This window comes from Teleopsis dalmanni, chromosome 2 (genome assembly GCF_002237135.1).
Source record: "Teleopsis dalmanni isolate 2A chromosome 2, ASM223713v2, whole genome shotgun sequence".
NCBI lineage: Eukaryota > Metazoa > Arthropoda > Insecta > Diptera > Diopsidae > Teleopsis > Teleopsis dalmanni.
In genome coordinates, this window is record NC_051847.1 from 191,120,961 (window position 1) to 191,137,438 (window position 16,478).

The 16,478-nt window shown below is 30.7% G+C and overlaps 1 protein-coding gene across 1 annotated transcript; it reads right to left on the reverse strand.

Moving 5' to 3' along the window:
- Positions 1–570: 570 nt before the first annotated feature.
- LOC119676432 lies at positions 571–12,017 on the reverse strand. Its single transcript, XM_038087672.1, has 8 exons — positions 11,844–12,017; positions 5,321–5,437; positions 5,008–5,263; positions 4,787–4,956; positions 4,626–4,715; positions 3,409–3,857; positions 1,550–1,618; positions 571–866 (listed from the first exon to the last, which is right to left on the reverse strand). The coding sequence occupies exons 1-8, from the start codon at positions 12,015–12,017 to the stop codon at positions 629–631; spliced, it is 1,563 nt and encodes a 520-aa protein (XP_037943600.1). The 3' UTR covers positions 571–628.
- Positions 12,018–16,478: the final 4,461 nt, after the last annotated feature.

The window sequence follows — 16,478 nt, forward strand, 5'->3', positions numbered from 1 at the left end:
TTTACAATTTCACATTTTCTCAACAAAATCAAATTATTTAAGACAAGCAATAATAACAAATTCCGTTTTGACAAACTCTCCTACAATTTTTGGGTCCTTTTTAAACTTTGTACACAATTTGCAACCGGGCAAATTGGCAAAATCTGAACTTTTTCATGTCACACAAGCAAAAAACAGAAATACAAAAATAAGAAAAGGAAAATAAAAAGAGAAAGAAAATATTTTTGAAAACATAAAAAAACAAAAAAAAAATTGAAACTAATTTTCCAATTAAGGAAGTCACAATGAATTGTCGCTTTGCATACAGCAAAGAGCATTCACACACGCGCATACACTTCCTGGCTATACAAATTTATATAAACTAATGGTGTATGGGCGTGTGTATGTGTGTGTGTGTGTGAATATGTACGAAAGCGAGATGATTTTTTTTTACAATACAAACAAAAAATACAAAATAACTGCAATTTTCGCGAGAGCCTAACGAAAATCTGCAATGGCAATTAATGACATTTAATTTAAAACAATTATGCGATTTTTTTTTGGATATTTATTTCTTTTGGCTTCCTCTTGTATTCATTGTTCCCCTTGCATTACTTTCACTTCTTGCACTGCTTCAGTATTGTGTTTCTTAGTCTGTGCAGTCTTCGACTCCGTAGAGCAATTCATTCAATTTTAATTTGTTCTTTACTCCAGTGGGTGCACCATGGCCTGGACGACCCCAGTATGTGTCGAAAGTTTCGAAATGTCTGTTGCACAGTTCTTGCTCGAGTTGATGGGAACGTGTGATGGAACGACGTCTGTCCGTGATTTGCTGATTCAACTCCCGTAAATAGCGCAAGTCAGCGGCGGGATCTGCTGTCGCTAATCTGTGTAGCCGGCATTTTTGTGTTGTATTTGACGTTTTGATGTGTTCGCAGACACATGTTAACGTTTTATTTGTTGTAATTAACAGAGTGCGACATAAGTACAGACATAAGTTGTATGGTGAGTTCCGCGACGTTCACATTAGGTGGATTTATTTTCAATTGATTTTTGTTGATTAATGTTGTTGTATAGAATGAAGTATTTTTTTTGCATAAGTTTACTTGCTTATAGTGATTTTTATATTTTTTATTTTATTTACTTATTTTTTATTATTATTTTATGATAATTTTTCCTATATTATATTGCTTATATTTTCAATTTAATTAATATTGCTATTGTTCTGTTTAAACAGATTTTAGAAAATATAAACAAAAAGAAAAATGAATAGAAAATCTATTGGTGTGCTTACATACAATATATATTATTGCTAACAAAAATGAATGATTATGCTATGATTATGTTATGATTATCATATTTTCATATAAAAAGTATATTGAACTTGATTAAAATTATTCATTTTAATATAATACACATTAAGAAAAAATAATTGAGATTTTTTTAACTATAAAGGATTTAAACTCATTATTTGTTCCATAATTTTGAAACATTGATCAGAAAATAATCCTGCTCAATAGATAATATATAATATTAGCTTGCTTTAAATAGAAAAAACAAGCACTGAGACCCAAAGAAAGATATGACTTTCATACTAGCAGATTTGTATAAATATTTTTTTTTTGTTATTAAATTTATTTTCAATATTTGTATAATTCATTGCAATAAGATAAAATTTAGTACAAAATATTTTCTATTTTAACTTCTTGAGCAACAGTATTATATTACTAATAAACAGTCTATCATTATATATGTAGTATGATAACTTCTCTCTGTTTTCTTTATTTATGTAGGATAATCTCGTCTACAACCTCTTTTTTCTCTCTTGTGATACACTCTAATTGACCACAATAATTAAAAATAAAATTACGCTATGACTCTATAAGTAAATATTTACTTATTTACTTACTATCCTCTAAATTCCTGTTATAGTATAGGGCCTTCACTATTGATCTAAAGCAGAGCTGTTCAGACCACATGCAATCGCTGGCCTATACCAATCACTCTATAGATTGGAGGAACGCAAAAACAAATACATACGTTCATAGTTGCTTAGTTTTATTAATTTATCAATTTAAATTAATTTATTAAGTTAATTTATTTAATTATACTATATACTGTAGCAGATTAAAATTATGTCGCGGGCCACATAAACATTAGCAGCGGGCCGCATGTGACCCGTGAGTCGTGCTTTAGGCAACCCTGATCTAAAGCATACACTGATTATACTGTTCTTGTGACATCATTCATATCCAACTTCATTAATTTCTAGTCAGCATCATTGTTACTATGATAATCGTAAATCTTTAGTTATATGTAGTTCAATAATCAAAATCGAATGAGCATTTTGAACACTGGACAACCATTCCAGAGAAAAAGAACTTCACAGCAATTAAAACGAAAAACAAATCTTGCTAACGAGCAATCCATTTTGGTAACACAATTATAATTTTAAAGTAATAAATAATTACAAATATCTAGAGTCGTTTTTTGATTAGTCTAATATTAGATGTTTACTTTCTAATTTTTTAAAAAAATAAACCCCAAATAAAGTCTTAGAGAATTAGATGAACTAAATGCATATCAGAATAACTGCCACAAACAATGATGTTAAAATTGTGGTTTGTGATTACAGATGGAAAAAGAACGGTTAGGCTTCCCCAATCTTAATTGCGTGCTATTTGATTTGAGACGACTTAGCGTCGTCGAAGTTTGCAGAACAGTTTCAAGGAAATGTAAAAAAAGTCTACCTAAAGTCTACATAAAGTGAAATGAGGAAAATCTACATAGATATGGTGAGTTAATGTATTCCCGCCATATCATATTGTGGAACTTTGTTCCCAATTGATTCAAGTGAGAACGCAGTCCGTGAGTCTTATTAGCCGCTTTGGATCGCTTTGATGCGACATTCTCGTTCCTACCTCTCTAACTTAATTAAGAACTTAATTATCCTTATCTTTTGTATTTTATTTCAAGTGCTTTTATCAATAAATTTTTATCTAACTATTTCTATCTATTAGTTTACTTAGTTCAATATACTTTAAATATAATTTAGCAGTCAAACCTAAAATACAAATTACAAGGACAAACACAACTAAGCCAATTATAAATTATTTTAAATTTTAAATACTCTAAAATCGCTAAAAACACACGTTAATTTCTTAATTTCAATTGAATAATTTTTTGTTTTTTTGTTTTTGATATATGAAATCTTAAATTTTGACTACTCACAAATATTTTACAATTCAACTGACTACAATTATTTGGAATACGAGACACGATTAATGCACGATGAATGCAACTAAATTAGAATTGAAATTGAACTGCTTTGAAAGGCTTTGAAATGCTTAGCGTAAATGCAATGTGAACTTCTTTAAGCAACATGTATTGGTGTTTTCTAGTTTGTTGTTGTTGTTGTTCTTAATAGATGCGTACCTATCATGAGATGCAGTCCGTTTCGTTACATCAGTACTGGACAAACTAATGGGACGATTTTTGGCACGTCGACGTGCCAAGAGTGGCACCAACTCAACTCCTCCGCCTGGCAGATTTGATGTGCTTGTTGTGTTGTCTGTGGTCGTTCGGCTGTTATCTACAGCACCTGGAATAACATCTGGCACGCAACGACGCATAAATCGTGGACATATCTTACCAGTTAAAATTGGATTAGGTTCTACTTTTGTTGGAGAACTATGTTGTGGTTTTTTATGTGTTGATTTGAGTGCACCAGACATCATCGCTGGACATGTACAAGTGCACATTGCACAACATCTCTGCAACTTTTTATTGCTACGCGATTTACGAAAAGTGTTCTTCTCAGCAGGTGTGGCAGGATTGTCTTGATCAAGTTCCTTTAATACTTCTTTATTTGTCCAACCCTGTAAATTGATGAGTATGAGTTTTAAATTATTCTTTTTGATTGTAAAAAAATATTCAAAATATTTATTTGAGGTAACTTGTGCACCGATTCCTTGCGTGAGTGAAATGAAAGGGTTTACTTTGTAATTAAATGATTTAAATCTAATAGGGTATACATTATCGTATACATTACTTCATTCCTTGAGTCGTAAATGTTAGTGAAAATATTTTTTTTTAATTTTTAATCAAATTTATATAAAATGAAGAAGTTGATGGAGGTTCTATGCTATTTGAAGGGAAAAAAGTACAAAACACTTTGATAATATTTTGTGAAACTAGATTCGTTTTTTTTTTTTTTGTAAATTTTAAATGATGCTAAATTAATTTGGGACTGCTGAGCTAAAATCTGCAATTTTTTTTTCTGCTACACATCTGAGTCTCTGGCCATAACGAGAATTTTAAGCTTTTTTTTTATTAGAAGAGCTACGAATTTTATATCTTCCGTAAATTTGCTGCGAATTAACAGGCTTTGACATCCTCTCCCGAATTCCCCTCCTTTCTTATTAATAAGCGGGATTTCTCAGATTGATTGATTTCAGATTGATATCAAGAAAAATATCTTTTTTGAAGAAGGAGGAGAGGAATTTGGGGAAGATGATGAACGTATAAAAAAAGAAACAAGTATCACAAAACAAATTGTAATCACATAATATATATGATAATAAAATTATTTGTATTATATATATAATAATTACCTATCCTTTTGTCAGAATTTAAACTAAACTTACCATGGATTTCATGAAAGTACTTCCAGCTGCTTTAGGACTACGCCAAGGCTTACCACCTGGTCCAGGTTTACCCCAAGGATCTTTACTACCCTATAATTGGTTAACGACAAGAAACAAACTAATAATGACACTGTTACATACAATTAGAGTTCATAGCTCACCGCCTTATCCATTTTGAAACTTTGCTTTTTCTTTTGTGGACTTTTTGTCGCCTCACTTTGTTGTGCTGGCGCCAATGGACATTTATCTGTTTCAGTTACTACAATTTTTTCCAGCATGGGTTTTCCTTTACCAATAGTAGGTTTATAACGTACTTCTATATCGACATGTCCTTTATCACGAAATGATATTGAAGGATGATCTTTAAGTGTGATTTTTAAACTCTCACCATTTTTGGTTTTACTTGGTACAGTAAGTGTACCAGGTCCTTCCCGCTCACATATTGTCACAGTACTACCAGCAATTGCTGGACGTATTGTATCGGTTATATGATGAACTGTATGTGCATGTGTGGTGACACGTGGTGCATGATGATGATGATGATAAATTGCAGCAGGATCATGACATTTTCTATGTTTGGAAAAATAATCACTATATCGACACGGTGGTTGTAAAGATATCAAACGATTTGGCATGTTCTGTAAGTAAAAATTGGTTAAAATTAAAGAATATATCAGATTATTGTATATATTTACAATTGTTGGTGTTGAATGCAAACCAACGGCAGTTATATCTTTGCGTCTAACATCTACATTAGGTGCTCCTCCACCAGGACGTCCCCAAGGGCAGTGTTTTAAATAAAGGTCAAAATACTAAAATATAAAAAATCACTATTAAATTATATAAATAAAAAAAATATTTCAAAAAAATAATACATATGTATAATAATTTAAATTAAATTTGTCTATTAAAATATTCACTTAAAAAATTAGAATCATTTTCAGCAACAACAACTATGTATTTGATATTATTTTAATTAGAATTATTAATTCAAATATTTAATTTACTATATAATTTCAAGCAAATATTTTATTATTTTCTTCAAGTATCTTAGGTTAATTTAGTTTTTATTATCTTTAGTTATCATGCTACCAAGGTACCGAAACTCTTCAATTTTATCGATAACAACAAGTTAATTTTCGATAACATGATCGATTAAGTTTAAACCTTATTCCATAGGGTTACTTATATTTCTACCGTAAGAGATTTTAAAGTGGAGTTTTTTACTATATGCAATCCGAAACATATTAGTAAAGATTTACTGGTGATATACTGATCTTAAGCTTCCAATTTTTAAACATTTAACACATTTTGAAAGCGTCTAGTTTGCCAAAAATTGGACGACCGTTTTTAACTACAACAACTAACTGTATAGATGTTAATTAAATGTATGGTTCTGTTGCGATTAATCATGTCTCTAGACATCCACGTTGTTCTATACTTTTTGCTTCAGTGTTCACCTATAACTTTTTCCGCAGAAGTGAGAGATTTTGTTTTCTATTGATATTTACATTGTTATTGCCCTTGATTGTCAAATTCTAGGAAGAAGAGTTTTGTTTACAAGCCTTTAGCCATTTTAGCATGAATAGCCCTTACCAGTAACTATATTATCGATTTTGGAGTCACTAAATCTTTTATAGAATAGGTTGAGAGAATGCGCACTAACACAACTGACTCCACAATCACTCTGAGAAATCTCATAGCTATTGTAATGCGCTCAAACTTGTCTGGAAGAGGATAAAGCTGAGAACAACCGAAAGGTTGCCTTTGTTATCTCTGCTAAGCCAGTGAACGAACGGTTTTCAAAATATTAAAAGTCAACTCGTCAGTAGTCCTGGACAATGATGGGTTCTATCTCTTTTCAACTTGGCTATTACTTCTCATTCACTTGTTGGTAAACGTTATTGTTGAAGCATCTTTGCTTCTTGAAGCTCAAAATGCTCTTAGTTCAATTTTTGTCTTAGTTTGTTAGACTGATCGTTGTACTTAGTCCACTAGTCATCTGTCACCGCTATGATGACTTTTTCTGTGGTCCAAAAAAGTTTATATATCGTAGCTTTTATTGAAGCGTCAGTTCCACTTATGAGCATTTGAAAATCTCTGTCCACAACTCACCTGTTACCGCTATGGTGAATTCTTCTGTACATCTAATTAGTTCGCACATCGTGGTTTTTATCGAGGTGTGGATCTTGTTTAAGACTTTATTTATTTAATCTATGCACAATCTATTATGCCCTGTCACATTGACAAGGTGCTACCTTATATTCAATATAATACTTATTCATAAATTTATAAAAAACTTTTATAGAATTTATTTTATAAATGCAGACACTTCCAAAGATTCATATTATTGTAAACACTCTTTTAGAGTTATATGCATATAGCAGTGAGACCTCTTTAACCAAATTATTTATTATCAAATAAAAATTATCTGTCAACGATAAATATTTCTTCACTATACTTTTTTCTCTTTGGAAGGTTGTCTGATTTATTAACATTTATTAATAAATACAAATAAATCAAAAAAATATATATTAAACCTATTTTTACTTACATTCCCCACCACTCAAATACGAGTCATTAACTTTGTTTACGGAAGTTCGTGTATTTTGGCAGACTTTTTGCAGACAGAAACTCTGTTAAACTTTCATAAACGTCTGTGCTTCTTTCTCTTCAGCTTTCATTTAATTTTATTAAATTTTTTCTATTTTCCAAACTCTGGAAACTAAAATTAGACTTCCTATTTCCTATACGACTTGTTTGGAGTTTATAGGTTGTTGTTATAGTTGCAAAATGATACCAATTCAGTGTTTAAACTGAAAAGAGTCATACTTTTTGGCAATGTTATTTTCCTATTGCGAATAGACTCAGATTCAGTCACGCAAAGGACTTTCCAAAGGATTTCGTATTTAGGTGAACTGTATTTATGCCAAACTTTTCCATTTAAATGTTGTCAAATTGTTTGCAAAGTGATTTCGAATTTATTACTGTGCAGTTCATAAATTCGTATGAAAAATTGCTAAACACAAGTATATATGAGATACGTTTATTCATATTGAGGTATACTCGTATATATATATATATAAGTACCAAATCATATGCTTCAACAATTTGTAGGAAATTGTATGAAAAATAAGGCAGTTTGATATTTTTACAATACTAAAAAAGGTCCTTAACCTTATTGTTTTGATTTGAAGCATTGATAAGTGCAAATGTTGCCAGGACGATATTTTAGACTGAAGTTACAAATGTAATGGGAAAGGTTCAATAAAATATGAATTACAGGTAATAGTTCTTATCATTTTTATATTCAAGTATAAATTAAATTTTTTTATTGCCGCAATTTATTTGTATATAAAAGGTATTCGTATTAGTTTGTGTGACTATAAATAAATAACTACAGATTGTTTATATTCAATGAGATACATTTCTTATTATGTTATTGAGTGCTGGCTATTTATAATGATTTAGTTAAAATTATTTATTAAAAATTTTTATTATTATTATTATTTATTATTATTATTATACTCAATGCTTAGTAGATATTGTTCACAATGAAGTCTTATCGGGAATCTAAATAAATCTAAGATAATGATTTTCAGAAAATATCCTAGTGTAAGTAATTCGTAAAAGAATGTAGAATATAGTAAAAGAATGTAGAGAAGCAATCGACGAGCTAAATCGGTTGGCCGATATCACACTCATCTGGGTTCCTGGGCATAGGAACATCGTAGGGAATGAGAAAGCTGATAGTTTAGCCCGCTCTGATGCCTCCCTAGACGCGTCACTGGCGGTACCAGTTTATATTACCCTGGAGACCATCAAAAGAACTACCTTCCTTTACTTTCTGCAACTCGCCAATAACAGATGGAAAGCACTAAGGTCATGTGCAACTTCCAGGTTAACATGGTCCACCTATAATAAAAATAAATCCCTGGAACTGATCAAAAGAGATCGCGTAAACACTGCAAGGCTTATTGCAGTTCTTACTGGTCATTGGTGTATAGGAACTCACGCAGAGAAACTGCGTATTCCCCATAACTCTCACTGCAGAAGTTGTAGAAACCCGCAGGAGAAAGAAGCAATAATACATTTTCTATGTGAATGCCCAGCTCTAGCATCCAGAAAATATAGGTTCTTAGGAAAATACTTTTGTGATAGTTTATCAGACTGCTCAATGGTGAAGATGAAAGACCTATTAAATTACCTAAATTCAGTGGGATGGATTTAGTCTCTACTCTTCTATACTAAAGTTCTTGCGAGGAATGTGGTAACAAAACGGCGCAAAATCGCTAATTGAGGTACATTTGAAGTTATCTTATGACCTGCCACTGCAACCAACCAAGTAATTCGTTGTCGTTAAAATTCGAGAAAAGGCAAATAGAAATTCTCAATGTATATAAAAATAAACATTTGATCTCTAAAATCTCATTCGGTAAAAGTGCAATTAACTCCACGTGAGCAAAATACTTGTACTCATCTTAAAATAACTTTAATAAATAAATTAAAAATTTTCTACACGGCAATACGTTCAATTGTACTCTACGGTACCCAAGTTTGATATTACAAATACTATAATCAACTGGAAAAACACTTTAGATACTACCTCCACCCACTATTAACTATATGACCCACTTAGAAACTGGTTCACCAAAGCAGTTTGTAGACACAGTGCAAACACATCTCGCCTATGTAAGAAAGATTCTTAATATCCCCTCCACAAAGCTAACTCGAATACTAACTGAACATACAATTGACAAAGGCATATATTAGGCCATTTCATGATTTTTTATGATATATAGAATTTCAGCACATTGGTTTTTAGAGCTTTCTCTTTCGTTAAAGTATAACTATTTTGTCACCACGCACTCGAAGATAATATAGTAAATATTATTATTATTAAATAATAGGCTATGAATGCACCCCGACCTAAACGATCTATTGTGCGCAACGTACTAGATATAGGTTGATAAATGAGATAGTTCCTGTAAGATTTCTGTTCTGAATGTCTGTCAAGCTCGGTAATGTACAGATTTTACCCAATGAAATATATTTATTTACTCAGACAAGCGATCAAAAGTCTGTAATCATTAAGTAATTTTGCAGTTCTAAAGCGAGCACACTCAGACTGTAAAATATTAATGTATATCTAATAATTTCAATACATTAATGGAAAACGCGACGAACATCGCCGGCGATAACGCCACACTTATTGGTTCTATTACCTTATGTTTTATTGTAAAACCAAGAAAAACTTTATGAGAATTACAATTAAACACTATAAAATGCAAATTAAATGTTTAATAAAAAATTTAGAAATAATTTATATTCCGACTAAATATTTTGCATTAAAAAATTTTTCATCTTAACAAGGTATGGGTTTTAAGGTTAAAAATAATGGAGTTTGAAACAATGCACAAAATCTATTATATTTACTATACTGAAAACTTAATTGGCAAAAATTCATTCCTACAAACACACAGTATTACATACAAATATAAAAACTATTAAATCTATATCTAAAAACAAATGAGCTTTAAGAAACGAAGAGAAATAATTTTCTTCTTTTTTACTTTAATAATTTCTCAAAGACAATGAGAATTATAAATGAAATTCTTACCAATAAGATATATTGTTTAATTCAAAAATTTAATTAAATAAAACCACCACAAAAATTAATCTTTAGAGCTTTATGTATTGAAAATATCCCAATATAGTTTAATATATTTAATATTGTTTTCTTTTGTCTCTTATCAATAACTATTTTAAATAAAAAATAATTATAATTTTATGTGCACACTAAACTACATATTACAGTAATTAAAACTTATGCAGTACTTTCATTAGAATAATTCAATAATAGCACAATATTAAATTTTAATTTTTAATTAAAATTTAAAAATAATGAATTAATAAATGGTCGATATCAGCAATTAAACATTTAAGTCTTCATCAACAATATATCAGTGCTTATATCTCATCATCTATATCATATCTAGACATTGAAAAAAATTTTTTAAATTTTTTTTAATAGTCTTTTCATACACTATCTTCTGAACTTCATATAGTTTTATAATAACGAGACACCCACTACACACACGGAGATGAAGTACTAGAATGAGATAGATTTTTGTAAAATGTGTGGTGGAACGTCTACCATGCTTATTATTTTTCAGCTAGAGTATTCTTTGACACTCTTTATCCCCATCTTCACCTATACTAAGTATATATACGATCAATGAACATAGAATACAATGTAGGTCGTGTGCGAGTTCGAGTAAATTGATGGTAAATTGAGGGAAATAGTAAATTATGTCGGTATGGCAGCGAATGTTGGTATTTAAGTTGGTATATATACGAACAAGGAACATAGAATACAATGCAGGCCGTGTGTGAGTTCGAGTACATTAAGGAAAATAGTAAATTATGTCGGTATGGCAGCGAATATTGGTCTTTACAAGTATTTCGAGTAGGGTAAATTAGAAGAAAATTAGGTAAATTATGTGTTACCATAGTGGAAATTTTATAAGATGTTTAATAAATAAATTTAAAAACTTTTAACCAAAAATAATAAATAAATGCTATAAATAAATAAATAAATATTTACATAAGTGCAGTGCAAAAAATCCCTAGGAAATTTCAATTTACTTTTCCTGAATTTACTCGAAATCGCAGGATATAATAAAATTTTTAAATATAGTTGTATTGTGATTTTTATGCATAAAGCATTTTTCAGGTAGAATATTTTCTTTGACACTCTCTATCCTCATCCTCTCGTATACTATATATATATAGAATTAAAGAACTGCTTCCCATCTCTACATCGTTTAGTATGTAAACGCTCTGTATACTAATATAAAAATATATTCATTAACAATTATTAATTAAATACTTGCGGCAATTTAATTTAACAGATTTACTCGTATTTTTCATTTACTGTCCTTCTCTCTGTCTGATGCAGAAGAAAATTTAATTTTCTCCTCACTTAAAATGGCTTTGATTCAATATTAATTATATTAACAGCATAATAAAATTTAATTAACTATCATGAAAACATCACAAAGGTGCTGAACCACACATTTAATTACACGATTTCACGATTTCATGCCTTTGCTTTAATTTACATTAAAACACAAACTCACTGCAAACATAACATAAATATGTGTCATTACAGGATATGCAGGATATTATGCAGGATATTTTTCCCACAACACTTACCTCCTGTTTTTCACGTTCTTTCCGTGCCATTTCCTCAGCCTTACGGCGACGCCACATACGTAAACTTTCCTCAGCATTTTTACGCTCAATTAAACGTTTCTTCTCCTCACACCACAATAAAGGATGTTCATAGTGGTCATGACAAAAATTGGCCGTTTCATCACTTGTCGTCATTTTAAACTTCCAGCTGTTTTTGAATGGAATAAAATTTTAACGCGATCCTTATACTTCTTAACACAATAACATTCAGAATCCTGTCATTTTGTTCAATTTAATAGCAAAACAAATAAATCTTCCGGAAGTAAACGATTTGCTCAAGTACACTCACTAAACTGAATGGTATGATTTTCGCTCGTGCCCAAAGTACTAATGCAGGATTTCCACCAAAAACAAATTGTTCACGTTAAAAAAAGATAATAAAATCAGGAAAAAAACTCGTAACAAATTCATTGGTGGCATACAAATTTTCCATGGTGCCAGGTACCAGGTACGAGGTACGAAATGAAAATTGCGCGCTCCAAATCAATAGACGTTACCTTACAAGTCTCTGGTTCCTTTCATTTGTGTGCGTCGTTAAGGCAGCACCACTGGCAACAGTAAAGTGGCCGAATTGTTAGTCAGGTTATGTCTGCGAGGTGCTTCCGTATTTATAGCCTAGGATAAGGCGCACAATTGTTTACACATTGGCAAAGGTGCACGTTCATTTAGTGGAAGTTTCGAATCCTCGTTGAGGTTGCTTGAATTTTATGCATACTTTACATTAAATGTCCTTGGGTTAACTTTATATGATGGGGTAGGTTTATTGTTTTAGGCATATTCAAATATTGTTTTGACTTACTGCTCTAAATTGTAGATAAAAACTCAACTCAACTCAACTCGTACAAACAAATTTGTTTTTATTTAAATACTTTTCCTTTTTAGCATAAATACATAAATACTCGTACTCATACGAAATACAGATAAAATGCCTCGTCGAGAAAAGTTTGAGATGTTAATATTTTAAGATATAAGGATAAAGATAAATATAAGAAAGAATCTTTAAGCCCTTCTGCTTAAGAAGGCAAAAATTTGTAAATATTTTGTTGAGGCAAAAAAGAAAATAATATTTAATAAAATGCGCAAATTTATAGATAATAATTTTTCGTACATAAATAAAGTACTTAAATATTATAAATATTTTAATACAAAGACCATTTTTAAAAGAAATAATATGTACATATATATAAATAATTTTTGTATTAAATATTTAAATATTTACTTGACTCACATTCTTTGTGACTGTCCAGCAGTGGCGGAGCTAGACCAACTCTGCACGTCGGCGACATCAGAATTGCGAGACCCTCTTTATAACCCAGTTGTAAAAGTAAATAAGTTACATTCACTAATACGACAAAGCATGATTGAAAGTTTTATTCCTAATCAATTTAAAACAAACACAAATTAAAATAAATGAATTTTCCTACTTTTAGTATCACCCTATTTTTTTTAAATTATATCATAATGAAGATAGTCTCTCTTGGACCATCATATTTTTCTAGTACGTCTTAAACAATTTTAACTTTGCTTCTTTCTTTTCGTCGAAGCTATACTGACTGGAACTGTGAACATGAATCTGATTACTATATAAACATTAGGGAATACTTCGAATATAGTTAATGCCATTATCAAACCAAATTGCTCAAAATATTTATTAAGTGCTTAGAATCCACAGTCGGTAACTTTTTGCGAGGCCCCTGTGGGCACGAGGCCGTCGGCGGTCGCCGACATCGCTAACGCGTAGCGACGCCACTGCTGTCCAGCTTTGATGTTAATATCAAGATACATAAGAAGATGTTATTGCAGATAAAGTATACTCCTATGTTATCTACGTCAGATAGTTCGAAATCCTGAATTGTTCACCATTTCGCCTTCATTAAAATAGTTAAGTGTTTTGTGTTCAGTTAAGCTACGGATATAGTGAAGATAAAGATAAAAACGAAGTTTAATATTGGTTAACATTGATTGATATTGGTTGGCATCACTTCTTTTTTGTAAATTTTTAAAAAAAAGTTTGTTTTATTGAAAATCAATTTTAATCAAATATGTATTGGCCATTATTATTATGAACTCTTGACATTTTTCGTATAGCTTTTTCGTATAACTGCATTGTGTAGAATTTTTTGAGCTCTAGATGAAAAACTTGACCAATTGATTTCCACGCCTCTTTGGACAGCTAATATTTTACCATTTTACCATTGTTTAAATCGAAGCATACGGTAGTGAGATAGTGTAAGCTTCGGGCTAAATGGAGAATGCATAAAAACATCCCAACCAAGTTCTGTCAACTTGTTTCAAATTATCGAAGATATGTGTGCCCTGTCATTGTCGGGGTAGAACATAAATTTTTTTTCTGTTTGCCAAGTCTGGTCGCTTTTCTTTAATTGTTTCGTTTAAGCGATCAAGTTGTGAGCAGTAGAGAACCAAATTAACCGCTGACCAGGCTGGCACAAAATATTATAGACAAATCCCATATGATTACTATGGCACAAATTTTCGTTATATTACACATCGTCTTCATCTTCACTATGTTTGTAGGCTTAGCGTCGGATTGTTATATAAGAAATCTGCATTGATCCGTTGATAGCAATTATTACATATATATGATAATAATTTATTTTATATTGATTAATTAAAGAATTGCAGTATTGGTACTAAATGAAAATTAGAAAATATTTTGCAAAAGTAATTCACAGTGAACTCAGATAAATACTTGAAGCTTGAATGATATTATAGTTCCAAAAAAGAATTAAGTCTTATGCCGTTTTCGTTTGGTAAATCTGTGGTTACTTTTTCAATTATGATTAAGTCTGGGTGCAATTTTCATTTTCGATTGGTAGATTTTGAGCAAAATGTGTAGCACTGCAGATTAATTAATAACATTAAATATTTTGCTAGTATAGCAAGATTACTCTAAAACTAACTGCCGTTTTATATGACTACAAATTAACAAATAAAATATAATTTGATGGGATATATGTATTTGAAAAATATAAATGTCTACTAACACTACTACAGAAATGTTAGATTATCCTAAAAATATTCGAATGGGTAAGAAAATTTGATAGATCGAGAGTGAATCTGAACAGAATCCAGATTTGCCAACCGAAAACGCCATTAATCTCTTAAATAAAGGTAAAGACACTAAAAGTATACTCTTTGAAATAGGTTGTAATACCTGCAACTATCTTGTTTATTATCGATCTTGTCAAAATGGGATGCCAGCGATTGGGGGAGGCCTATGAGGAAATTCTTTGAAGGAGCTTAGTGGCAAATACTAATAATAAATTAATTTATATGTGCTTCACGCAAATGAGAATTATAATAGTATTTTATAGCATTTTATTTCTAATACCTTTAAACTTTTCTAAAAATGGTAAGACTAGATCATAGATCAACTTATTATTTTAAACACATGTTATACTTTAATATGCTTAAACTATTGTTGCTATATACTTTTTTTTAATATACTCAAAATGTATATATATATTCCAAACTTTCAGTATCTCTTTTTATTAAATTATTTTATAAATTAATTTATAATAATTAATTTAAATATTTTGAAGTGCCAAGTATACTCTTAATATATTCTTAAGAAGTAAGTCAACCTTGACTATAATTTAGTCACTACAACATCTCTACAACAGCTGTTTCGAAACATTAGTATTCATTGGCATATAACGCATCAACATATCGTATGTCCTCTGACAGGATAAACAATTCGCTTGTCAATTTAAAAATCAATGCAAATCTCACTAGGCATGCATATGTACGAGTGCTGATAAACGGCACGAATGCATTTATGTTTGTTTGTTCTAACTCAACTCAGTTTAATGAATGCAAATATTGTTTAAGTGCATAAACTGCAACACACAAATGCTGCATTCATGCACTTGCGTTTTTAGAGTTTTGCATACCTAAATTGGAGCAACGAAGCGTTCTTCACGCTTCCAGTCACGGAATTCATTTTTGTTCGGAACTGTTTGCATATTCATCTAATGTCAACAAGGGCCCCGATGGCAAAAGGTATTTCATTACAAGGCAAAATTACACGGCTTATGCGCTAAAATGATTTTGCAGGCGAACAAGCTTTAATCCTTTTAATCAGGATCATCAAAAGTGTAAGAGTATTGAAAATGAGTGCAATTCTATGAAATTAGTTAAAAAGTCATTAATTAGCGTCAGATAAGCCTATCAAATTTGACTTATGAACTAAAATTTGTTCTTTAAAAATATTTCGAACTTTTGCAATATAAAAAAATGATATTTTATTACTAAGAATATGGTAAGATTAAAATTTCAGATAAGTTATAGTTATGAAATATATGCATTTACGCTGTTGGCACTTACACACTTAATACACCAATAGAACCAACTGTTATTATTCTGGATGTCTGAAGAATCCTGTTCGTTTTGTTCCTCATGTGAGAGTGACCGACGTCTGAATGAACCACTGGCACCAGGACATAAGCTTAAACGATTTCGGATCTAGTAGTCTTGACGGGTTAAGAACATGTAATTAATTTAAGAAATTAAAATTGCGAACTAATAATATACGACCGTTAAGAGTGCTGTCCATTTATAAGACATGTTTTGACA